Source organism: Chrysemys picta, chromosome 9, assembly GCF_011386835.1.
Source record: "Chrysemys picta bellii isolate R12L10 chromosome 9, ASM1138683v2, whole genome shotgun sequence".
NCBI lineage: Eukaryota > Metazoa > Chordata > Testudines > Emydidae > Chrysemys > Chrysemys picta.
In genome coordinates this window covers 61,292,962-61,319,301 of record NC_088799.1, presented here as the reverse complement: position 1 = coordinate 61,319,301, position 26,340 = coordinate 61,292,962, and the positions used below count along the sequence as shown (strand labels likewise).

The window sequence follows — 26,340 nt, the reverse complement described above, 5'->3', positions numbered from 1 at the left end:
CGCCCCCTTTTCAGAAAAAAAATTACTCAGCGCCCCCCTTTTCAGAAAAAAAATTACTCAGCGCCCCCCTGGAAATCTACCTTCTTTAAGCGAACAAACAGAAAGATGCAGTGACAAATTTGTGTTCTTTTATGTATCTATATTTCTACCTATGTCCTACAATATAGTAAAGAAAGATGTGTTATTAGAATATCGCCCATGACATCAGGTATACAGTGGTTTTTGCGTAAGATGGCAAAAGACAACCAAACTAAAATACTAATGAAACTAATAAACTGGGTTTTGTTCTTTGTTCAGCATTAGATATATGTATTTGATATTAAACTGTCAAATATCAAACTAAATTTATCAAGAAATAATTAATTAAAAAATAATATGCAATTAAAAATCAGTTAATAGTTTTAATTTAGTTTGCCCTTATTTAAATAATTGTTCCTTATTAACACACGCCTTATTTACCAATTAACACAGATGATTCGATAGATATAAATAAATGTTAATAGTTAACAGTTTTTTTACGATTTCATTCCCGTTTTCGTTAATATTGTAATAAAAAATGACAAATATATTGACTGTACACTTCAAATAGTACTGTACCGCCACAAGCCTGCTACGATTTTATTATTAGTAAGCACTAGAGACACAGAAACGTACGGTAGATATGTAAGAAAATGTATAAAAATACTCACGTGTAAATTGCTGTTTTATTGAAACAACAATAATACAATTTGCTTTGTATGTGATCCGTAATCCGTAAAGATCGAAGGTATTGAATATGAATAAAAAATTTTAAATACTTATTGCACTATTGTTAACTGCTTTTTACACAATTAAGAAACAATCTAAATTAGATTTCATACATGTTGCCTATTTATAGTATCGTATTGTAAACAAGTCATTACACGCACATATTCCTGCCGATGCATGCTGGACTTCCCGACAATGCGCGACACGCTCGCCTGCCAACACTTGCTTGTTAAGAGCTGTTGGCGGACTTGACACCTGATCTGTTATAATTTGTGAATTTATTTGGAAAATAAAGTAATCACTACAACTTTAACTCTATGTTACACAACATATGAAACATGTACGAACGGTTTTTCAAAATTTTCTTATATTCTTTCTTTATGCTTCCACCGCCCCCTTATTTTTATTCAACGCCCCCCAATTGCACCCGAGGCTACTACTGCCCCCCTGGATCATTCCAGCGCCCCCCAGGGGGCGGTATCGCCCACTTTGGGAACCTCTGCTTTAGACTCTCCATTCACTTCCCAAGGGAAAGGGCTTCACCCACAGTGTGTGTTCCCGGTTTTAGATCACCCTGGAGGAGTTCTGGTGCAGCGCTGACCCGCAGGCACTGTTGTTGGGAATGCACCTGCCATCCAGAGCAAACCCTGCCCTCTACACACACGCACGTGGCAATCCAATCACCAAGTGCACTTGCTTGGCAACTGCCCTTTTCCAGCCCTGCTGGGTAGGGTTTCCCATGCGCAGCCGTAGGGATTCCCCACAATCACAGGACGCACTTTCACAGAGGCTGTCTGAATAAGCAGGACTCATTAGCTTTACAGTGCTAGAAATCTAGGGTTACCATACGTCCGGATTTTCCTGGACATGTCCGGCTTTTTGGGCCTCAAATCCCTGTCCGTGAGGAAATCCCAAAAAGCCGGACATGTCTGGGAAAATAGGGAGGGAGGGCCCGGCGGTGCTCGGCCGGGGGTGTGGGGCCGGGCTGGCAGTGGTGCCAGGCCGGGGCCAGGGCCGGTGCCAGGCAGGGGGCGGCGGTGCTCGGCCGGGGCCAGGGCCGGGCTGGCGGTGCTCGGCCGGGGCCAGGGCCGGGCTGGCGGTGCTCGGCCGGGGCCAGGGCCGGGCTGGCGGTGCTCGGCCGGGGGCCAGCGCCCCAGGGCCCGAGTCGAGAAGGAGACGCCGGGGCCAGAGCCTCTTGGCCTGGGCCGTCCGTCCGCGCCGCACCCCGCCCCAGCCCCAGCTTACCTGCTGCTTCCCTGTTTCAGGCTTCCCGCGAACATTTGATTCGCGGGAAGCAGGGGAGGGGACAGAGCTTTCAGGGGAGGGGGCAGAGTTGGGGCGGGGACTTTGGGGAAGGGGCGGGGCTGGGGCCCCATGGAGTGTCCTCCTTTTTTAAAACTAAAATATGGTAACCCTATAGAAATCATGTGCAGGTGAAGGCAGGCTCGCTCGCTCTCTCTCTCTCTCTCATGGCTCTAAACACGCAAGGCCACAGATCTGGAGCAGCATGTTCACTGCAGTGAGCATGCTCCAACTACAACTTTGATCCTGTAAAGCAAAGGCCAGAGCTTGAAATCCTTATCCCAGGGCTGAATCTACACCACAGGCTGTTACGAAATATCCCATCTAAGGGCTCATCTACACTTAGCAAGCAGGAGGAGTTCTCCTGTTGGCATCAGGACAGGTTTCAGAGTAGCAGCTGTGTTAGTCTGTAGCCGCAAAAAGAACAGGAGTACTTGTGGCACCTTAGAGACTAACAAATTTATTTGAGCATAAGCTTTCGTGGGCTACAGCCCACTTCCCTGACAGAATTCTCCCATCAACTAGTGCTGTCTACACCAGGAATTAAGGCAGTTTAACTGTGTTGCTTGGGGGAGTTGATTGTTCACACCCCTGAGCGACAGTTATAACAACCTAATTTCCTATTGTAGACCAGGGCTAAGGGATTACATGGATGTGATGGCTGCATAACACTGGCAGGTGCCAACTCATGCCAAGACCCAGGCCTCACTGAACACTGAAAAATGCATAGCTGGACTCTGGTTCGCCTGTGGGTTAGTACAGTTAAAACAGATAGTGTTACAAGAATGTGTTTAGTGTTTGTGGAACAAGAATGTGTTTAGTGTTTGTGGTTTGCTTGTAGGATGCTGCATGTATTAATCCTACTTAGAACAGCTGCTCCCATGGTACAAGGTAATGTTTAAACATTTGCTCAGACTGTAAATCCCCACAGGCAGGAGAGAAGCATCGCCCAGTGTGAATTACTCATTCACCACAAGAGGTGTTATCCCCTGCCCATCAGGAAGGATTACTGTGTCCAAAAGTGTCATTGTGGAGTAAGGACTTTGACTGTTTCCCCCACAGCTCTGAGGAGGGGACGCAGGGGCTAATTCAGTACTGTAGAGTGTACCTGTCTGTTCTAGGCCCACAGCAGTGCCTTCTGGCACGTCTGGAGCCGACACTCCCTCTGCAGCAGTCTCCCCCTGCCCTTGCCAGGAAAATGGGGAAAGTCTGAGTTCTCATTTTTTACAGCGAGTACAAACAAAAACCACTGAGAAAGCCCCCTCAGCACTGGCTTGCATTACCTTCTCTAGGAAGCTGTCTTCTCCCTGAGAGGAGAGAGAGAGGAGAGGAGAAGAGGAGAGAGAGAGGAGAGCATCATTAACAGAGAGAACCTGATTTATGATTAAGCAGAAAAGAAACAGAGTCGGCAACCTGAGACCCCACCAGCACTGACTGGCAGCTACTTCTCACATGTTTTGCTGACACCACTGCTGTTAAAGCTGAAGCAGGAGATTTAGATCCCAATTAGCAGGAATGCTGCTCACATGATGTAAAGGCCTGTTAGGACTTCAGTGAGCACCCCTAGTGACCCTGTAGCACTGCTTAGCACACAGCAGACACCCATGGCCAGAGGTGGAAACAGGCGCCTACCTGGAAGATTTCTCTGCCCACTCCCCGAGTCTTCACAATCAGCATCAAGTGTCCCTGTAAAATCTGACCTGCCCAGTTTCTCCTGTGACTATTTCTGCATGCCTGGCAGAGGGTGAATTAAAGACGGCCATGAGGAACTTTGTGCAATTAGGGGCAGGAAAAAGCATGCTCCAAAGGCCCAGAGCAAGTCAGCCTCAACTTAACAGTACTACATGATAACGCCTCCTCTTTCAACTAGCAGGGTTCTCCCGCACCTTCCAGCCTGTGTACATAGGGACCCCTCAGCCACCATGGAAAGGCAGCAAAGCCCAAGGGGGCCTGGGGTCAGGAACCCCCAAAACCTAGAAAGTGGGCTCCCCTTCCACAGCACTAGGTGACTGGAAGCAGAGATAGGCAACATAATCTTAGGCTCTGGCAACACCCGACAGCCATGTATTTATACCTGCTCCTGTATCTTTTACTTCATACATCTGATGAAGTGGGCTCTAGCCCATGAAAGCTTATGCCCAAATAAATTTGTTAGTTTCTAAGGTGCCACAAGGACTCCTTGTTTTTTAATCGCAGAGAGAGAGTGGCTCACTTTACTGCCTGTCCCATGAGGGCACTGGCCTTCTGCTTGCCTGCCCCTTTCTGTGGTCAGTACAGTTACAGTTTTTTTATTTTTTCAATTTTGCTGTGTGAACGCCATCTGCTCCTGTGGATGCAAACCCTCCAATAGGCTGCTCTGGGTCCTGGACTGGCATTCCAGCTGACAGCAGAAATGGTGCGGGTTCTTAAATCACAACAAATCATTATCACCTGGCCCCTGCAAGCACATTCAGAACTGGAGAGAACCACGCACAAACACGTCTCCAGATACACTTGCTATTCCACACCAATTCAATTTCCGGACTCTCCTTCAACCATTCTGTCCTGTTGTTTTTTAGAGATTATCTCCATTCTGGGTCACAGTCCAAGTCAAATTGGCCTTAATCTGAGTAGAGCTTTTGATGCAGTAGGCTAGTTTCACTATCTAAACCAAACAACACCAGAGAGATAACAGATCTCCTCTCATGACCTCCTACAGCCCAATTTCTGGATCTATAGGAGGAACTCAAGATCACTCTGCTCATACATCGAACAAGCACATCTGCCAAATGTGCATGCTTGGTGTGAAGCCATCATGTGTGTTGAGGGTGCTATCGATACTGTCTGTTGCTATCACTCTCTCTGAGCTTGTCTCTTAGCCTCGGGGCAAGCCCCATAAGTCCAGAGCCAGAATAAATATGGGGAATTGATTTTGGCTTTAGAAGCGCCCAACAGTTTGTTCAGGTAAGTCACTGGCAGCATTTGGAAAAGACCTGTATTTCCTTGTGCACCCAAATCAGGGCCAGACTCTGGCATTTTCTGACAGCCTCTCTAACAGCTACTCACAGGACTGCTTGGAGGCAATGTCTGGAAATGACAGACTCCTCTTACACTGTGCCCTGAGCTGATCATAATCAGCACCCCCTAAAATAAAAGGTTTCCATAAGGAAACCCAGGCAATTCTGAAGATGCAGCAGGAACATGACCATGAGGGTCTGGATTAGCTTTTCAGCCCATTAAATATTAGAAGCGAAGCCATCAAGAGAGGGTGGGATTGAAGGCACAGAGCAGTGAATAGTCCTTAGGGGAATGTGAGGAAAGCCAGGGTGCAGCATGTGGAGGGGAAGCAGTGGCAAGCCAGGACCATTACCCCAGTGAGGGAGGTTAGCCCTTGGTAAGTGCAGCCATTTTTAGGAGGGGGGCAGTTCAGTGTCTGGTTAATAAACCACAGTGCAAATCTCAGGGAGCAAGCTCCTAGGAGCTTCAGGACCACTGCTCCTTACCAGATCGACAAGTTTGGTGACAGGAACTTCGCGGATTGGTCGTCTCATTCGGCACAGAGCCTCCAGGGAGGTGCCGAAGCAGCTGGGTAGGTAGCTCCCACTGATGGTGAGGAAGTAATCCTTGCCTCGGTCCAGGTGAAGGACAAGGATATCCTCAATTCTGTCCTCACCCGAATTTAGGAGGGTCACAGAGTCCTTACTGACATACACATCCAGTGAGATGTCCACAGTCTCATCTGAAACAGGCAAGGGGCACACATGGACGCACAGAACCCAACAGTGGAAAAGTAATGGAGACCTCCATGGACAGACACAGCACAGGAGAAAGCTGGTCAGAGTGGCAGAAATCCAAAGGGGAAAGGAAGACAGACGGTGCATGAGGGTGGGAATGGTGACAAACAGCAGGAGAGAGGGAAAGGACAGAATGGTGGTGGCCTTAGCCAAGACACTACAGAGACAGTGCATAAAACTCACTCGGCTCCAGATACCCCTCACAGGGCTCGGCCCGAAGCCATGGTTTACAGTACTGGCTATCATTGAGTTTGGGGATGAAGGAGAAGTGACAGGTGACCTGCCCGTTGTTGGTGATCTGGAACTTCTCCTTCTGTAGCTGCCGGAACTTCACCTTCTCAAACACAAACTGCAAAGAGAAAACAAGTCTTATTACCTTCAGGGAATATAGTTAGGTATAAGGACTCCGCATCTCCATCAACAATGGGAAGTACAGTAACTCCTCACTTAAAGTTGTCCCAGTTAATGTTGTTTTTATTGTTACGTCACTGATCAATTAGGGAACATGCTTGTTTAAAGTTGCGCAGTGCTTCCTTATAACATCTTTGGCAGCGGCCTGCTTTACCCACCGCTTGCAGGATTCTCTGGAAGAACAGCCCCTCCTTGTGGGGATTAGAACCCCTAAATTCCCTGTAAGGTATGTGGCTTGGCAGCTGCCCAGCAGCAGTTCAGCTGTCCCTCCCCCCCACTGCCGTGCAGCTCCTGACCTGCCCTCTGCCTTGGAGCTGCTCCTGGGAGCTTCCTACTTGCTGGAGGAGAGGGGTGCTGATGTCCCCGATCCATACCCCCTCTCCACAAAGTGGAGGAGGGGGACAGGGCTCAGGGACAGAAAGGAGGGAGCTTGCTGGAAACTGTTGCTTCCCGTCTGAACTGGCTGATCTGCTTAAAAGGGCAATGTACTTGAAGTGGGGTCAGCGTACTTAAAAGGGCAATGCACATCTCTCTCTTGCTCACTCTCACTCATGCATGCACCCCCGCCCCAGCACTTTGGAAAGTCAGCACCTGTGCAGCTGTGCATGTGCTGTCAGGAGGAGGGATTGGTGCGCTCCAGCTGGATAACGTGGGCTCATCATCATGTTCAGTTTTTGCAGGGAAGTGTTTGCAGCTACTGCCCTGCATCTATTGTGTTTCCTCCCTCCTGCCTCAGTCCATGCTGCCTTGTAGACTGTGAGGCTACATTAACAACAAAGTATTAACCCTTTAGGGCTCAGCCGAGTGCTAGTTCATCATTTAGCAGCAAGACATTCCTGGGAAATATTCCACCCTCTGACTCCACCATCTCAACCAAGCTTCACAATCATTCATTGCTGTGTACAATATTAAACTGTTTGTTTAAAATTGTTTAAAACTTATACTGTATATGTATATAATGTCTTTTGTCTGGCGAAAAAAATTTCCCTGGAACCTAACCCCCCATTTACATTAATTCTTATGAGGAAATTGGATTCGCTTAACATAGTTTCGCATAAAGTTGCATTTTTCAGGACCATAACTACAACGTTAAGTGAGGAGTTACTGTAAGTGTACCCTACCAGCGTGCTTGCTGAGAGGTCTGGGCAATGCACAATTTCTAACCCAATATCTGGTTGTGGGGAGGTAACTGAAGTTAGTTTTTGGCACATTTGTCCACGTTGGAGTTTAATAAAACATTATCAGGCCATGTCTACACTATAGCTGCTATAGGCTGTGCAGCTGTGCCACTGCAGCACCGTAACGTAGACGCTTCCTACACTGATGGAAGGAGCTTTTCCATAGGTGATAACTAGGTTGACAGAAGAATCTTTCTGTTGACCTACCTGTGTCTACATTGGGGTTAGATCAACCTAATGGTGGTACTCACAGCGTGAAATTTTTCACAGCCCTGAGCACTGCAGCTAGGTCAGCCTAAGTTTTATGTGTAGACCAGAGCCTCAGAGTCCTTTTAGAGAAATTCTAGTCCTTCTGCAGCTGCTGGTCTTCAGGAAGCAGACAAAGAATCCATTTATGTTCTCACCTCTCTCCGGCTAAGCTCCAGTGAAGGAAGGAAGTCATTCTCCATTCTGTCCATCATGCGAACAATATCCTCAAACAACCTCCGGTACCTCTGCTCATCCACAATCTTCACCTGCAGGAGATCAGATCATACTCACTGAAGGTATAGGCCTCAATAGTGTAAACTCCCTTAGTGGTTTGTAAATAACTGCAGCAGAAGCTGAGGAGATTCTTGGGCATTTCGCGTGTGCAGCTTTGAAGACTGAAGATTGGCCCAGTTGCTCCTCCAAGTCTCATGGGTAATTTCATGCAAGTTATTATACCTGCAGTAATGGTGTCTTTTTCTGGCCAGTGGGCACCAGGAAGGATCTGCTATTTGCAGGAAATGCTCTAAGGGCAGCCTGCAACTAGTAGCACAGGCACTCTGCAGTCTTACCGAAAATTCCTTAGGATTTCAGCTTGCTTGATTGGGTAAGAGGAGAAAGCAATGAGATGTCTAGGAGACCACCCTAGTTCAGAAGTGGGGGAGAGGAATACTGGACACACATGCTGGCTCCACCCAACAGGCCAGGGATCTCAAGTCTCTTCCCTCCCACAGCATATATTCAGCCATTCACAGCCGCACCAAGCCAGAAACACCCCAGAGTTCCTGTTTCTCCAAGCAGAGCAGAAGCAGCATCATGGGAGTGGATGCAATTGTTTACAGGTAGCTCATGGCCATAAGGAGGAGCCAGCTGCAAACAGCTCAGCGCATCAGTCCCAGTGGCAGACACGTTGGGTCACACCTCAGAGCCTAAGAAAAACTGCTAACGCAATCAAAGGCTGGAGCCTTCCTGCTGAATACTCTGCATGTCTGCTGTGTAAACTCCAACCATTGTCTGTGTCACCATGGCACAAAACTGCTCTGGTTGCACAGCCAATCTGTGCTGCATATGAGAACAGCAGCTCTTGTGAGTCCCCTGCTGCAGAAACTGAGGTAAGTGAGGCTGCCCAGCGGCTATTACTCATTTCTGCTCACCCCCCTCCTTTTTAAATCAATACAAACATGGTTGTTTGTATCCCTTGCTTCAGCAGATGGATCCTTTAACTTGGAACTTCAACCAAGCGTTCTCCCCCAGCACATCAAGTGACAGTTACCCCAATAAGGAACAGCGAGCTGACTGGCTTGTGGTCGCTGGTTTTCAGGTCCATGTGACTGCGGTACCGGAGCTGATTAATGTTCCCCCCTCTCCAGAGGATTCGATCGCACCAGGCTGGCACACGACACTTCCCGCTGCAGATATACAAGTTACAAGGCAATCAGACAGTCCTCCTGTCCATCTGACCATTCCCCTCCTCAGCCAGATTGGTCCCTGCAGGACACACTTTCTAAGGCAGCATCTCGAGTGATGGGGCTCTCACCACTTTCCTCATCCGAAATGGTACCGTTCTGAAACCGCATCCCCTTACTTCTGTTCTCTTCTCTCTGCCCCCTACCAGGGCTACAGTCCTACACTGGGGGTGGCACCCTCCTAATACCTAGTTAGGCTCTCTGCCTCAGTTGTCAGCTAGCCCATATACATGGATTTAGTGCCCCAGATCTATTCATTGTTCCCGCAATCACTGGGGTTGCTCTTCTTAGTACCTGTTAACATCTTGCTGGTACTGCAGTGATAAGAAGTGGAATGGGCTCAGCGGGGGCTATCACCATAACCTGAGGCTTTTGTATATGTGGCCCCAATTTGCATTAGCTTCTTTTGTTGCCACACTCCGGTGCAAGCTACAGTTTAATTTACTGCCCACTGCCCCCACTGCTGAATGTCTAGTCAGCTGTTCCTGCTTTCCAGGGTCCTCGAGTCTCTGTGTTTTGGATTATCTTTCCCCAGATGAGCTTGCATGGGCAACAGTAGCAGGGCAATCTTCCCCTTTAAGGGCCTGCAGAGCCAGGGAGCAGCAAGCCCTGGCCTAAGGAGAACCCCAATGGACAGGTGTTGGGATCCAGTTGAGCAGCAGCTAATGATTGGCTCTGATTCCCAGCTGGAAGATATAAGGACCCAGTTCTGTAAGGGAGGAGGAAGAGCCAGTAGAGAGAGAGACACTTTCCTGAGCAGCAGCAGAAGGCTGCAACGGGGCAGATAGGACCCGTGGTGCCCCTGAGGCTAAGGGAGGTCCATGATCCTTGAGCTACTGGGGGAAGAGGACCCTGCAGTGCCAGCCTAGGTCAGGACTATCATTTCTGTCTCCTGTTAATATTTCTTGCCTTTGTGTGGCAGAGGAATCAAAGAGCCTATGCTGAAGGCTAAACCAGAGTTCGGCATGGCTGACTCTTCTGTCTCCAGGCCCACCAGACTACAGCAAAGCTGACTCTTTCTGAGACTATCTGCACTTACTCCTAACCCCTCAAGTGCCTTTTGTGTTGTTTCTCTGTCCTCAGAGGTACTCCCCACACCTCTCAGAGGAATATCAACTGTATGTTTCATTCATTAGCCTCACTGACATTCTGCATCAGCAAAGAGCTCCGTCCCAGGTAATGTCTAGTCCATTTATGAGGGATCCACTAGGTTACTCAATGTGATGCTGATGGCTCCAGACGTGTTTCCAGGAGAAGGATCAGAGCCTAATAATTCAGCCAGGGAAAGAAGCTGTGTGCAAGATACTGTTGGCATCACAGGTTAACAGGCCATCATCAACAGACTTACCTGGAATCCCAGCGGTCTGTTTTAGAGTCAAATTTGTACGTGGGGATGAATTTAATTTCTCCCTCTGTGAAATCAGCAAAAGCTTTCTTATGAGTCCGCTGAATATTCAACTAGAGGCAAAAAGGTACAGCCTATTAGCACAACAGCAAAGTCTTCACAACTCCGCAGAGCAGAGTTACAGGCAGGGCCCTTTTACTCCACAGTCATGAACTCTGTCACAGAACCCACCCCTTCTGACAGAACCGTGCCCCCAGACAGACACATTCATTACAAAACAGAGCTACTCTGAGTGCAAAGAAAACCTTCGAAAGACAAACCAGGTGCAAACTGACATAGTGCAGCCTGCCTGAGTATGTAGACAGCATGAACCAATAGACAAGAGAGATATGAACTGCTCCGTTCATCTCAACCAAGTGTTAACTTTGAAACCTAATGATGACAGTTAAGCAACTCCATTGCTAACTACTTCACTGGTGATCATTTTAGCAGAAACCTACAGCTGGTGCACTTGGCTGACAATGCCAAACCAGCTCTCATAAATCTCCTATCCAGTTGCAAAAGCTCCTAAGTTCCTCTAAGAGCATCAAAAATTCAGTTTGTTATTTTCAATACAAAAATTCTGTGGCATCATGGAAATTAAGATGTAAGAGGCAGCATGAAGTCAGATTTACTATCACCATAAATGCTCTGAGGGACACTGCACTGAGTATTGTTCCTTTTGTGTTTCACTGGATAACCCCCCCTTTTTGAAATGTATCTAACGCTGCCCTGGAATTTCCAATGTGCTGCAGGGACATACTGCACAGCCCACGCCCGTCACAGAACTCAGATCCAGCTTGTTGAGGAGCACACAAGGCCTCAGTTACAGGCAGGAAACCCCAGTGCTCCTGCAACACACTTTCCAGGGTCCCTCCGAGCTGTGACTGACCTCTGTCATTGTTCCCCCTCTGTCCTCAAGAGCTGGTGAGAGGAGCTGTTGAGCATGCAGGGTGCATCTCTTAGCTTTCATACACATTCCTACAGCCTAAACATCACATTTTGGCCAGAGACACTTTTTAATATTTTTAATGGGAACTAAAACGGCAAGTAACAAAAACACCCGAGAGCCGTGTCTAGATCTCGTCACCACAGGATACATGCCAGCCCTCCCAAGCGCAGAGATATATTAAAACAGGATGACCCAATTTGACCCACATGGCTGAAGTTCACTCACCTGGTCATATGTCAACAGCTTCTGAAGCTCATTCTTACTGATCAGAGTTTTCACCTCACTGGCATCAGGGAGGCACAACCTGTAGTTTAGGTCTCCCAGCCAGATGACAACACTACACACAAAGGCAAACATGGAAAAGAAAAGCCCACAGTTCATATAGAACTCCCTTGGGAGAGAGAGATGGGGATGTCAAGTTGAAAAGGGGGTCTCTCGGGATAGCTAGAGCACAACAGAACAGATAAGAGAATCAAAATATGATAGTAGCTGTCTCTCCTGTAAGTGTCTACAGAGACAGCATCCCAAAGGTGGGTGATCTATATGGAATCGAGCAGTTAGCTAGCTAACAACTCAGAGATTCCAAGGACAGAAGGGCCCATTGTGACCATCCAGTCTGACTCCCTGGACAGCACAGGCCAGAGAACTGCCCCACAATAATGTTTGTGCGAAACAGAGCAGATCTTTTAGAAAAACAACCAATCCTGATTTAAAAATGCCAGTGATGGAGAATCCACCACGATCCTCGGGAAGGGCTGGTGACGTTTTCCTCAGCCTGAAAACAAAGTGGTAAAACCCACCAATGTTTTCATGAAATGAAACAAATAAGAGGTACAACACGATTCACTGCGCAGTGGTATTTATCCCACCAACACAAGGCGCACACATCACCCACAAGGAAAAGCTTGCACTTCTGTAAGGCATACATAAGAACAGTTAGGCCTTTTGCTTCTGGCCTTGGATCCCATACAAGTCTACTAGTTTGTTTGCTTTTCCAGTACTTAATACATTACCGAGATCTGACCAACCCAATGCACCTATGCTGAGAACAGACTGATGCTGAGCTGGTAGGACGCACATGCAGGTCTCTTAAAAATCCACAAAGATCTAAATGCAGTTGTCCTCAGGGCCGGCGCAACCCATTAGGCGACCTAGGCGGTTGCCTAGGGTGCTACAACCACAGTGGTATTTTGGCTGCGGGACCTTCCGCCGCCTCTGTGGGGGGGCAGCATTTTGGGGCGGGACCTTCCGCCGCTTAGGGCGGCAGAAAAGCTGGTGGCGCTCCTGGCTGTCCTATCTCATTGTTCCACACGCTAATCACACCCCTCTCTGTTGCCCTCACACATAGGCTTTCAGACAGTCCTATAGCCTTCTCATCACTTCCCAACAGGTATAACAAAAACTTTGACACTCAATTTTCTTAGCCTTTTACAACATTTATATTCACAGATTGAAATCTGAGCCCATTTCTGGAATCAAAAACCTTTCAGACTGAGAGAGCTGTTCATGTAAATCCTTCCAAGTAACAAGAGCTCAAAAATGAACAAACCAGAAAAACCTGGAATAAAACCCACAGTTTGTCTGTTGTTCTAGAAACACCCTAGGTTTTCCACAACTATGTAATAATCAGCCTTTGACTCAAGACTGCCAGCTGCTGAGATGAGCACATTACAGACTTCTTGCAAGGGAAGGGTACTAGAGACAGGCTGGCCCTGTGAACCACTACAAGAACACTGCCCACCAGTGCAATCACTGGTTCAACTGCACCAACAGGAGTGTTAGTGTAGACAAGACTCTGGCATTTTCCTCACCTTGTCGATTAATCTGCAGATTTGTCTACACTTGGGCTCTTGCTGGTAGCAATTTCTAGCTAAGATTTCCCAGACTTTGGAGAAGGAATGTGGAATTGGAGACTCACTCGTGTTTCATGATGCTCAGCTGAGGCAGGCCCTGGTCAGGGGGCAGGAAGCTTAACCGGGCACAGATATCCTTGTAATCCTGGTTCCGTCGCTCAAAGTCCTCCACGTGAGCAGCGAGGTGGGAATTGACGATGCAGAAGGTGGTGTTGTGGAATACAAACCTCACGGCCACACCGCCCTTGTTACCCTGGTGACAGAGTTACTGGTGAGACTGTTACACAAACACATACAAAAGAGGTTGGGTAACAGATTGAACAGGAGAGAGCTGGGGAAAGGCAAGGAGACAATGAAAACAAAAGGCATACTGACAGAAAAAGAGGCAGCAGGGATGAGAGAGTAAGGCAAGACACTGTACCACAGACCACATTTCACACAAACATACACCAGAGTCAGCTATTCAGAGGCCATGCACCCACTGACCAAGAGCACTCACCATTTTCCCCATTATTCCAGTCCCCACAGTCTCTGCCATGATATCTGTGATATAACTCAGTTGATCCTTCCTGGCAAACACAACCAGCATCATCCCAACCAGACGGACCACCTGCACCTGCAAAATAAATAAATAAAAATTCCATGAGTTTCCAGATCAGCTGTAATGCAATCCCTGATTTCTCACCCCCTGTGCTTATACAGAAGTACAACAAACTGGCATTGGAGCTCACTGTTTAAATTCGCAACTCTTTGCATGAGTGATTTCAATGTAGGGGAAACAGCCAGCAAGTGAAGCATCCACAGAGTCAGATATGCCTGACCTGCAGGCACCACAAAGCAGCATCTCTGGGGTCCTACGCACTGCCTGCCTCCCAGAGAGCATTTGCTCCTTCTGCAAGATGGAAGAAAGGAGATCATTCTCCACTGTTCAACTCATCCTACAACCATTAACATGGCACCTGTGTGCACCGTCTCTTGCTGAATGGATCCTGGCTCTGCCACTGTCTCTTCTGGGTGACTCGGGGCAAGTCACTTTACCTCCCAGTCCAGGAGTTCCCCATCTTCTAAATGGGGGTGTTACTTCCCTCAGCTCAGTAGGTTGTGAGGCATAATTGGCCAGTGTGAAGTGTTTGAAATGCTCACTAGAGAAGTGCAAAGTGTTATTAATGTTAATGGGAAGGAAACCTCCACATCAAGAGGGTGCACAGAAATGCCCCATCAGCAGGTGTTACAATCCCTCACTGGAGGAGGAGCTAGAGACATTGTAATATTTTGCAGGATTCTGAATTCTGCATCTTTAACCATGAACCTTATCTATGATTTCAGTCACTTCCACCTTGCCTGCAGCTATCTCCTGTGTGATCAGCCTTATACATGTGATGGAGAACACTGTTTTTAAATTTAAATAACGCAAGAGGGGGGAGACCAGGCCTCTTTTATCAATTCCCCAAGTGCTCAACTTGCCTGCTTTCCGCACCTGTAACTTGTGTCACAGGGCTCTACAAAAAATAGTAGTGCATGGATGTCACAGCAAAACATGGTGGGGGAGGAGAAAGGGGAAATTAATTGATGTCTTAAGACAGAGCCACCTGCCAGAAGGCCTGCTACGCCAGCAAGAAAAGCTGTAGTGACTCAGTCCTGACACGTCAGGAAGGAGCCAGCTAGCAACATTACAACTAAAGTTACTCTTTCCCAAGGCACAGTCTCCTAGCTAACTTCCCCTATACAAGCAATTTTGTTCCTTCAAGGAAAAGCTATTCACTTGGCTCCTTAGAACAAGATACACCTGTTTTTTATAGTTGCGGCGCTACCAGAACAAGGCAAATGTGGAATTTGACCTACCTCTGCCTCTTATTGCCTGCCTGTAGGAGGGCGCACATCTCACACTGAGTACATGTCCTGTCAGCTCTCTGGAGGCATTTTTTGGTTGTTGTTGCCCCACTCATGAGGCACCCACCAAATGGCCAGGGAGGTGTTATTGGAGGATTTTTCTGCCCTACAACTATCTCCAGATTTATTCTAGTCCCACAGTGACTCTCCCTGCCTGGAAAACTATTCCATTAGCGGTGTCAGGTACACATCCCTAGGGACTCTGCTCTTGGCCATTTTGGTTGGGTGACATATGGACAATCTGAGTTGGGAAAGTGTGAGCTTCATTCCTGCCCCCCTTCCCAGTCCCATCAGCTTGGATGCCAGAGGAGATGGTTGAATAGGACTTACTTTCTTATACTTCGCCTTGGGGTGCAAGGCCTTCTCCACAGCAGCCAGCCACTCTTGCTCCTTCACAGAGTCAAAATAGAAAAAAGCCTCTGTGCTGAGGTCCAACTCCTGGAAACTAAAAACAAGTCTATTTAGGACATTTCCCCTCTCCCCCAAACCAGTCTCCCCTCTGTACCCCCATCAGAAGATGGCACTGCAGGAGGTCCAGTCTGAATCTCTCTATGGTCATTCATCCTGGAGGAAGGTCAACTGGGCCTAGCTCAAAAGAAGGCACCATGGCTCTCTTGCAGTGTCTTACAGGCCCCTTCCAGAGACCATTTCCCTGAGGGGCATTAGTCTGGCCTGCTTTCCTAATGCCGGGGATGAGCTGGGTCTCTGTTAGCTCAAGAAATCTACTTGACTTTTGGCTGCTTCTTTGCATCGTTCTGACTACTCCAGCCCTGTGAAGGAGATTCCCCTCCCTTCTGAGTCCCAGGGTACATGCTAGGCACCAGTGTAAAGTTTGGAGTCCACTAGGAAGCCTGGGAATTTGAAATAAATAAAATCCACCAGTGTCCAAGGGAAGGGAGTGAGACTGAAGATGTGTATGTGTAAGTGAACAGGAGTTCACGCCTCACCCAATACAGTAGACATCTGGGGGGTCTGAGTCACAGACTAGCCAGGGTTCCAATCCACTGTCCGGAGATTGGCCATTCACATTCCACGTTCCCACAAAAAACCTGCAATACACACAAGAGCAGCCATGCTGCTGGGGCAGGGCTTTACTGAATAGGTCCAGACTCTCTAATGCACACAACATCAAGACAGGGAGTGTCTGAATTGCATGAGGGTCCTGTGTAAAAAGGCCCATGAACTAGCTAAGGAGTGTGAACTACACATAACATGAAGAGCTCTGTCAAAGACTGTAAAACACAGAGAATTCTGTGCATGCCACATTTCTAATGTACTAAGGATGTCACAGAGCTCTGCAAAGCAAGGGACACCTCACTGGGGGCCTAGCTACATGATACACACCAGGCTTTCTGCATGCTGAAAATGAATTCCATGTTGGCAAAAAGGCACCAGATTGGCAACCATGAAGCCCTTTGTCTTCATAGGACAATGCAGCATGGGCAACAGCAGTGCAAGCTCCAGTTACTGCACCTCTGCCAACATGCCTCAGTTCTGCTTGGGGGAATTCAACCCCCAGCCCCTGGGCTGCGATTACCCATAAGGACACCGGGAAGTGCCAATATGATGGCTGTAGGGTTGTACTGTGGCCACCTATGAACTGGACTGAAACCCCACTACTTGTTTCGCATAGGCCATCCATCAGCAGAAGCTGATTTTGAGACCTGGGCTGGGTTCAAGGCGGTAGCCCACAGAAGCTGGGAAAATCTCTGCTTCTCACTACTCCTACATACACTGTGCCTCGTGGCTATGGCTCTGGGGGCAGCGCTGACCTGAAGCTCTGAATGTTGACGTATTCCTTCTCTCTTTTGGCAAGCAAGTGTTTGATGAGACCCTCTCTTTGCCCAGACTGCGTGTTGGGCACAAACAGCTTGCGCATGGTGTTGGTTACTTTTGGCTGGTCTCTGGCCACACTTTCCCTCTCTCGATGAAACCTAGACAGGAGACAACCATAGACTTCAAACTGGGGTTACTGCCTAGGATACTGGAGAGTAAAGGCAACAGCTCTGGGATGCTACTTACTGCCTATTTTGCGGAGGAGGAGGAGGAGGGGGCGGGGGCTCCCGGCGAGATCCCATTTGCTGGTTTTGTAAGTTTCTTTTCTTCTCCAAACTTATGGCATTGAAATGATCTTCAAAGCCTAGAACCCCTGTAATGACAGAAGCTTGGCTGTTGAGATTGAGACCCAGGCAGATGTTCTTCAAAAAACAGCTTAACAAGAACCTAGAGGGGGCAACCTAACTCCAGGAGGGGGAAGAGAGATCTCCACAGGAATGTGGGAGGGGCAAGGGGTAGCAGTGTTATACCAACCCTGATGGTGCCAAGCGGGTGAGGGGAAGAGATGCTGACAGAAGCAAGGGGGAGCAGAGAGTGAGAAGATGAACAGACAAAGGGGTGGAGAGACAATTATGAACCAAGAGGGACTTTCGCAGAGGGAGATACAGTATGTCAATAAGACATCAATCCATGGTAACACCACACTAGGAGCAGGAGGTGGGTTTTTTTGTGGGAGTTAGTGGGGGGATGGGGGAAAAGCACTAACCAGGCTCCTACCTAACAGGAACAATGAAAATCAAAGCTCCTGCAGAGGCCATAGTTTTGTATGTATCTCACTCAACTATTCAAAACAAGGGCCCTATGACAGTGTCCTGAACATAGGGTAGTGACTGCAGAGGTGGGACTCACTCCAGTACCTGAAACAGATGACTGAGGAGGAGCTGGGAGGTTTTTCTCCACCTGATACCAGCTGGCTGGCTCGCTGTGCTCAGGAAAGGGCGCTTTCGATTGGGCTGGAGAAGGAAACATTGCTGTCAGAAACTGCTCTTGAGCCCCAGAGACACACACATGGCTGTAAGTGTGGTTACCTTCTTGTACATTCAGCACTTCGGTGAGGAACCCCAGGCAGCGTTCCTCATCGGGGATCTCAAAGAGGCGCTCTGGTGTGCAGTCTCCCTGTATTCTGATCTTGCAGCCAGCTTCAGACATACAAAACACACACACCAAGACACAGACAGGTTCGGCTTCTTGACCTTTAAGCCCCTCCAGTGAACAAGCCACTAGCTGCCATTTGCTCCTCTGGGCTCATGACTGAATTCCTCATTTATTTGCTGTTATCTTGACATTTAGTCTATTTTAAAAAGTGAGTCTGAGGCAGTCTCAGGTCCTCCTTGTGCCCGAGACTCCCACCAATTTGTGGGTGGGAGGGGGTTCCAATGCCATTTTCCTGATTTTTAAAACTACTTCTCTCCCTTGCTGCTGTGTGAAAGACACTCAAAAATAACAGGGGAAGCTGCCTTCACAAAGGAAACAGTGACACTGCAAGCACCAAATGCCGTGTCAAATGGGGACAGGGATCCAAGATGGTATTTGTAGCAGTAGACACACATTTTCAGACCATTAGAGTGATTCCAGATCCCCAAGACAAGCAGCCCACACGCTACAAAGATAACCTAATCATTAATTGCATCTGTTCATAGAATCATAGAATTAGGGTTGGAAGAGACCTCGGGAGGTCATCTAGTCCAATCCCCTGCTCAAAGCAGGGCCAACACCAACTAAATCATCCCAGCCAGGGCTTTGTCAAGCCGGGCCTTAAAAATCTCTAAGGATGGAGACTCCACCACCTCCCTAGGTAACCCATTCCAGGGCTTCACCACCCTCCTAGTGAAATAGTATTTCCTAATATCCACCTCCCACTGTGCAAAGCAAAGTAAAGACTACCTATACCTGTCTATGCTGCATGCAAAGCACCATGGGACCCTGCAAGGTATGAAAACCTCCTAAGAAGCCCTGATCGGGTTACACTTCCAATGTGGGCATCATCTACTGCCCCTGCACTCCAACCATGGGGTTGCTTCTGTGGCAGCACGGAGTAGAGCAATAATATAGTACAGAAGCAGGAAAGCGAGAGGCTGGCAAGTTAAGTTCCGGGAAAAGTCAAACAGCCTCACAGGGAGGGGTTTTGGGAGAAGCATTAAGGGAGAAGTCAAAACTCAGCCAAGTGACACCTTTTGATCTAAGTATTTAGATCACACTCCCTGTGGCAATGAGCATTTTCCAAAAGAGTAACAAAGCCAGCCAACCCTCTACAGCCTTTCAATCCATAACTAGCACAGGGACAGCAATAGGGGTAGAGCAGAGGGCACAAGGGGAAGAGACAAGAGGGGGAGGCAGAGTGGGTGAAACAGGAAGGAATGTGTGTCAGTGATGGAGAGATGATATATTTGTTGAAGAAAGCTCTCATCATAACAGACTCACTGTTTGTCGCTATATCAATCAACAGAGTTTCTTCAGCCTCTGGAAAACAAGAGAGAAAGATCAGGAAAGTTCACCCTGTCCAGGAGCAGAGACTCAGTACATACAACACAAGCACAGTGCCTGCCCTCAACACAAGGAGATCCCAGGCCCCAGCAAAGGAACCAATCCATGTCTCTCACCACTAGTAGTGGCACTACTGGAGAGAGTTACGACCCCTCAGGCTGGGCCAGACTGGACAGAGGTCCCCCTGCAAATGGGTCTCCAAATTCAGGGAAGTTATAAAGCGGTGTGTTTAAAATGAGAGGTACCAGCCTGACAGTCCTGGAGATTGACTCCCCAAGTGCAGCATGAGCAGTAACAGCAGTGCTAGCTCCCCACATACACAGGTCCACCAACAAGTCTCTGGCTTGTCTACATGGAGAAATTTACAAGCAGAAACATACCATAACTACACTGGTATAATGCCCCTTGTGGACACTTACTGCAGAAAAAGTGTTCTCTCCCCCCCCCCCCCCCAGGAAGTATCACAGGAAAATTATAAGGTATAGTTCTGCTGGTAAATGTTCTCATGTAGACAAGCCCTCAGTCCGTTCAGACCCCATTTCCCATACTATCTTTGGCCTCTGTGGAGTTGCCAGTAGAGAGGGCCATTTGATGCCATTCCAGGCAGTAGTTTCTGACACCAACACCAAGGCTCCCCAACCCACATTGTCACAAAAGGGGACAAATAGCCCCTGATTTTCAGTCACTACTGATTCATGCTGGATATTGGGGTGCTCACAGCATGGAAAAAGGCAAGCACACGTGGTATGGGTTTTAACCAGGTCACAACTTTATTAGTCAAATTACATAAGGTTGCACTGGGGGAAGCCCAGGGCAGTCACTGGCACCCCAGTGATCCTTTGCCAATTCTTGGGGGCTCCCTGCACAGTGAGAGCCAATCATCACACTAGGATGGTCTCTGGGCACCTCCACTTGCCCACTAGCAGCCCACCCCCTTTCAGAGGCTGAAACAAGAGGGGACCTCAATCCCAAGGCAGTACTGCCGTCAAGCACATTGAGATAGTTCCCCGGCCCCTGCTGCCCACAGGGGGCTAGACACGATGCCCCCCTCTCATAAGGAGATGCCCTTGGGATGCCCACTATGTTACCTTTTTGGATCTGGAGCCTAAATTAGCGAGTTCCTGCACTGGGCACCTGCCAAATATGCAACAACTAAACAATGCTCACATAGGTCCAAACTGTGCCTTCTAGCTGCCCAACCCCAAACCCAAGATTTCACTGTGAGGAAAGTGAAAAAAGCCAGCCAGCCTTGGCAAATCTGGAGGCATGAGGAAAAATTCCATCCCCACCCCAAAGCAGTGACTAGCATAAGCCTGCAGCTACAGGGATAAGAGAGCGAGGGTGGGCTGACTGCTGGAAACCAGCACACAGGAAGTGGCTCTGAACACATAGCTCTTTTCATGGCTCCAAATTGTGTGCAAAATCCGGTGAGCTCTTGTCACAGAGTGGGAATTTTCTGTAATCTTTTGTATGAATACTGTGCCTCAGTTTCCCCTTTATTGTTCTCTAGGTGGGAGAAAAGAGCTGTTTGCTCTTTGGGGAGGCCCAGTGAGGCAAGTGTGACTGATGCCTAGCTATCTGGGGTTGGGGCCCCAAGTCCATGAAGGCAATAGCAAAGCCAAACACTGGGACATTTGGCACATAGCAACTAATGACCTTGGATGGCCCACCCCCTCTACAGGAAGCCAGCCATGTTTGACCAGCTGGACAACAGAGGCCTAATGAGGGTCCAGGTGGGACTGGCCTGGGAACTTGAACACGGAGGGTCAGAGCAGGAGCCAAGGGAGGGGACATGGTTTGGCTGGGGTCCTGGGCTAACTCGGACGGACAATGCTGTAACTTTCTTCTCTCTGTCCTTACCAAGGACTTTTTATGCTGTATTCCAGTTGACTAACAAACCCTTCTGTTTTTGACAACGCTGGCTGAATGTCACTGCAGATGCTGTTGGAGGGGCGTTGCTCCCTAAGATTGTACAGGGGTCTGCCTCAATGGGACTCAATGAATGGAACTCACAATGGGGAGCAGGAGTGCTGAAGGACCAGAGAACCAGCCCAGGGAGGTGGTGAAGCTGCGGGGCTTACCCTCAAGGAAGAGTGAGACCCTTAGGGAGTCTCGCTCACTGATGGGATCCTCCCAGAGGCTGTTCCAAAGCTGGGGTCATAGCACCGGACCTGTGGATCCATGAAAAATCTTATGGCTCCAAATCCCAGGCCAAATCCCACAAGACCTCAAGCCTACCCTGAAAGTCCTGTGGGGACTTGGAATCTCATGAGACCCAGCCTGTTCTGTGCTTTTTGCCCTCTCCCATCATGGGAGCCACCAAAACGCACCCCTCTAAGGGGTGCGTATGCCATCCTTCATGCTGACAGCTGAACTAGCCAAGTATCCACACATCAACATTGATATCAAGATGGACCAAATCGCCACACCGGTTTGGGAGAAGAAAGAAGTAGGAAGCTGTAATTGTAAGTTCTGACTTTTAGTTCCATGGGGAAGTCCCCATCTGTACAGCTAGGAAAAACAGCAGTGGATTTCTGGCTGAGGAGCAGGTGTGGGAGGGTCAGTACCTTGCACACATCTAAAACGGCTGTTGATGGGAATGTTATCCTGGTCAGATGGGTCCTTTTCCTGTGAATGGATAATCAACCTGGAAACAGAGAGAAGCCTCACAACAGCACAAAAACTAAAAGATTCTAGAGCAAAAGGTGTTGCTGACCTCATGACTGTATTTCTCCTGGAACCAAATAGACCACAGGCCCTGCTCTCTATCTCTACGTTGCTGGGGACAGGGAGGAGGAGCATTTATCACATGATATACGGCAGGGGTAGGCAACCTATGGCACGCGTGCCGAAGACAGCACGCAAGCTGATTTTCAGTGGCACTCACACTGCCTGGGTCCTGGCCCACCAATCCAGGGGCTCTGCATTTTAATTTAATTTTACATGAAGTTTCTTAAACATTTTTAAAAACCTTATTTACTTTACATACAACAATAGTTTAGTTATATATTATAGTCTTATAGAAAGATCTTCTAAAAATGTTAAAATGTATTACTGGCACGCAAAACCTTAAATTAGAGTGAATAAATGAAGACTCGGCACACCACTTCTGAAAGGTTGCTGACCCCTGACATACGGGGAGATGCATGCAAATATATGCATATGGAGGAACCGCTCCCAAAGATGCTCCCTGATCCGCACATGATAAAGGAAGCATGCTAAACTCCCTGGCCATGGGTCCACAGACTATACCAGAGGAGCTGGGGAGTTGACTGGGCACCCAGCACCAGGAAGCAAGGCCACTTTTCTATCTGTTTAGAGCAGCGGTTCTCAAACTGTGGGTCGGGACCCCGTTTAAATGGAGTTGCCAGGACTGGCATTAGACTTGCTGGGGCCCAGGATCAAAGCCAAAGCCCAAGGGCTTCAGCCCTAGGTGGTGGGGTTCAGGTTACAGGCCCCCCACCTGGGGCATAAGCCCTTAGGCTTCAGTTTTGGCCCCACCAAGCTTTGGAATTGGCCCTCCAGCCCTGGATAGCGGGGCTCAGGCTTCAGAAGTCCCCTCCTCCTAGGGTAGTGTAGTAATTTTTGTTGTCAGAAGGGAGTCATGGTACAATGAAGTTTGAGAACCCCTGGTTTAGAGGACAGCACTCCAAAGTGAGAGGGAAGACTCCAAGAGCAAATATGCTGATAGCAGAGGGGCCATTCAATTTCTCAGGCCTTTGCTACCCACAAAAGTTGTATAGCTTTAACTCTTCTAGTGATATAACTGCCTCCACAGTAGAGGGGTTGTATTGGCATAAAGGGCCTTTACACTGGTAAAGCTATTCCTGTATGGGAATAAGTTATATGGACACAAGGTACCAGTATAACACTATGGCTGTAGCCACACTAGCAGAATAACGACTTTAGTTTAAAAAAAATCACTTTGTTAAGTAAACTAGTTAAATTGGCACAAAATCGGTTTGTAGAGCAAGCCTCAGTGCTGTTCCATCTACTTGTATGTGGTGCAGGGAAGATCTACCCTTAAGTCCTGCATGGAAAGGGCGTTTCCTGGGAAGCTCCAATATAAGTTCCTATTTTCTCCTCTTTATGTTCCTCAAAGAAAAAAAAGTCAAAAAACCTTCAATCGCCTTTTCAGACACGCGAGTGATCTTCTCTTTTCACATGGATTTTAATGTGGTTTCATGAACGTTAAAGCTTTAACTATTAATTGTAATAGGCTCACAACAATAGTTGTCAGTCTGACATTAAGAGTTCCATCTCAGCACTCAAGAGCATAGGGATGATCTGATTTTAATTCCAAATGCAAGACAGGAGTTCAGCTACCCAGAGCAAAGCATCCCCAAGAGTCACTGCAAACTTTCCAGATAGTTGCCTACCCACTAACAGCAAGTAGGAAAAAAAAATCCATCTGAATTTTCTTTTCTTTACTACTATAAAGAGATAAAAACCAAAGCAAATAATGAAATGTTTCCTGTAACCTCCAGTATGACATTACCCTGGGGGTGACACCATGGGGATTTCCCTGATGCACCCCATCTCCCAGAGAGCAACACTCCAGAAGACTTCTCTTCAGGAAACAATATTCACATAATGCTGCTGAGTCTATTCCAGAAAGACATAATTGAACTAACCAATCACCCAGGCCCACACACTGGAAGTAAGGGAGACTAATGGAATCAGAGCAAGGGCAGAGATGCCCAAACAATAAAGGAGAGGAACACAGTCCCACCAAAGCCGACTCACCCCCTACAATAGCATGGGATATGCCAACCTTCTCCCAATACACTAACCCCTGGTGGGACCCTCTACACAGCCACCCCTGCCAACACAGCCCAGGTGAAGACTGAATAATTCCTGTGCTTCACTCTGCCAATGGGCCCCGGAGGGCGGGGGAATGAAAAGGCCGCGCCATGACTCCAATCTGTCAGTATGCCCCAAAGAGGGTCCCTGCCACCTGCCAGCCTGGAGCCGTGTTCAACCCTGCACCTGCGAGCAAGAGTCACGGTGGACAGGCAACCTCCCTGCGGAGCCGGGGCACCCGTGTATGCTACTCACTCGCACTGCCCGTGGCGTTGGGAGAGGCTCAGGACACAGGGCTCCCTCCGTCCTGCTTTCACCTCCACAGCATAGGCACACAGCTAAGGAACTCAACAATGCCACGGGCACTAGTGTCCCGCCAGCCAGCCAGCCAACCAGCCCCTTCCCCCGCACCCTTCCCCCAGACACCGGGGTCCCCCCCAGCCAGTCCCGCACCCTTCCCCCAGACGCCGGGGTCCCCTCAGCCAGTCCCGCACCCTTCCCCCAGACGCCGGGGTCCCCTCGGGCTTCCCTTCCCGGCCGGCGGATACATGGAGGCTCCAGGCCGCGGACGGTGGCGGCGGCTCCATGGAGAGCGGAGAGATCCGGACCAGGCCACTCCCCGTCTCCCGGCGACTCACACCCGAACCGAGCGCGCAGCGAGCGGGGCCGGACAGAGCGGCGCCAGCCGGGCCGGCGGTGGCCGCTTCCCCCTGCCGGACGGAGGAGCTCACCGCACCGAGCCGCGCCGCGCCGGCTTCTCCCGCCCTGCCCCGCCGCCCCAGCCTCAGTCAGATCTGGGCCCGCAGCTGTGATGTCCTTGGCACGGGGCGTCGCACGGGGGCTCAGAGCAGGGCGACCCAGCCACCGGCCCGCCAGGCAAGGCCCCCTGCCTCAGAGCCGCCGGGAACATGCTGGCTCACATCAGGGCCACCCAGGCACAGGCTGATGCCACAAGGCCCTCATCTCACCAGGACTGGTTGCAAAGCCCTGCTACAAACATGGAGGCTCTAGAACTCTCCCAATGAGCCTGCCATGCCACCTACAGCAATGATAATGACGTGTGTCTCTGCCCTGCAGAAATGGGTGCAATCGCTGAGTGATTCCCAGGCAGTGCCTGTGAAATGCTGGGTTCCTACAGCAGGATTTATTACAAAGCTTGAAGTCGCTCTCCAACACCTCATTTAAGCTGCCTTTTGGGTTTCCATATTTAATAGGGATTAAAAGCTTGGTAACCCTGCTCTGAAATGAGAACCAAATTGCAGATATTGGCTCAGCTGTTCAAACCCTAGGCAGCCCTGGTGATGACTTGTGGAAATATTTGCAGTTATTACCAAATAAAAACACTGCTACATCCTATCCAGAGACTCCTGACAAATTATTCCCTGGTTCAGTCACAATGAATTGGTGACCTCCCAGAAAACACCATCCTAGCCACCATGGATGTAGAGGCTCTCTACACAAACATCCCACACACAGATGGAATACAAGTGGTCAGGAACAGTATCCCTGATGATGACACAGCACAACTTATTGCTGAGCTCTGTGACTTTATCCTCACGCACAATTATTTCAAATTTGGTGACAATATATACCTCCAGACCAGTGGCACCGCTATGGGCACCCGCATGGCCCCACAACATGCCAACATTTTTATGGCTGACCTGGAACAACACTTCCTCAGCTCTCATATACTCATGCCCCTTCTCTACCTACGCTATTGATGACATCTTCATCATCTGGACCCATGGGAAGGAGACCCTGGAAGAATTCCACCATGATTTCAACAGCTTCCACTCCACCATCAACCTCAGCCTGGACCAATCTACACGGGAGGTTCACTTCCTAGACACCACCGTACAAATAAGCGATGGCCACATTAACACCACCCTATACCGAAAACCCACCGATCGCTATGCCTACCTTCATGCCTCCAGCTTCCACCCCGGTCACATCACATGATCCATCGTCTACAGCCAAGCACTGAGGTACAATCGCATCTGCTCCAACCCCTTAGA

The 26,340-nt window shown here is 48.8% G+C and overlaps 1 protein-coding gene across 5 annotated transcripts in view; it reads right to left on the bottom strand.

The window, feature by feature from the left end:
• OCRL (OCRL inositol polyphosphate-5-phosphatase) overlaps positions 1-25,027 on the bottom strand; it is a 33,492-nt gene extending 8,465 nt beyond the window's left edge. Inside the window, exons 1-19 of one of the 5 annotated variants that reach the window (XM_065557212.1) lie at positions 24,876-25,027; positions 24,581-24,653; positions 22,090-22,169; positions 19,460-19,498; positions 18,067-18,177; positions 17,896-17,991; positions 17,225-17,351; positions 16,975-17,136; positions 16,150-16,251; positions 15,533-15,647; positions 13,812-13,928; positions 13,378-13,565; positions 11,685-11,796; positions 10,472-10,581; positions 8,931-9,066; positions 7,816-7,926; positions 6,006-6,171; positions 5,532-5,767; positions 3,333-3,356 (exon numbers count right to left, since the gene is read on the bottom strand). In XM_065557212.1, coding sequence (XP_065413284.1) covers positions 3,333-3,356; positions 5,532-5,767; positions 6,006-6,171; positions 7,816-7,926; positions 8,931-9,066; positions 10,472-10,581; positions 11,685-11,796; positions 13,378-13,565; positions 13,812-13,928; positions 15,533-15,647; positions 16,150-16,251; positions 16,975-17,136; positions 17,225-17,351; positions 17,896-17,991; positions 18,067-18,177; positions 19,460-19,498; positions 22,090-22,169; positions 24,581-24,653; positions 24,876-24,912 — 2,142 coding nt within the window. In that variant the 5' untranslated portion in view covers positions 24,913-25,027. Of the gene's footprint in view, positions 1-3,332; positions 3,357-5,531; positions 5,768-6,005; positions 6,172-7,815; positions 7,927-8,930; positions 9,067-10,471; positions 10,582-11,684; positions 11,797-13,377; positions 13,566-13,811; positions 13,929-15,532; positions 15,648-16,149; positions 16,252-16,974; positions 17,137-17,224; positions 17,352-17,895; positions 17,992-18,066; positions 18,178-19,459; positions 19,499-22,089; positions 22,170-24,580; positions 24,654-24,819 lie in introns of all 5 variants that reach the window. The other 4 variants (XM_008175168.4, XM_065557213.1, XM_042853375.2 and 1 more) reach the window with 4 other exon arrangements.
• Positions 25,028-26,340: the final 1,313 nt, after the last annotated feature.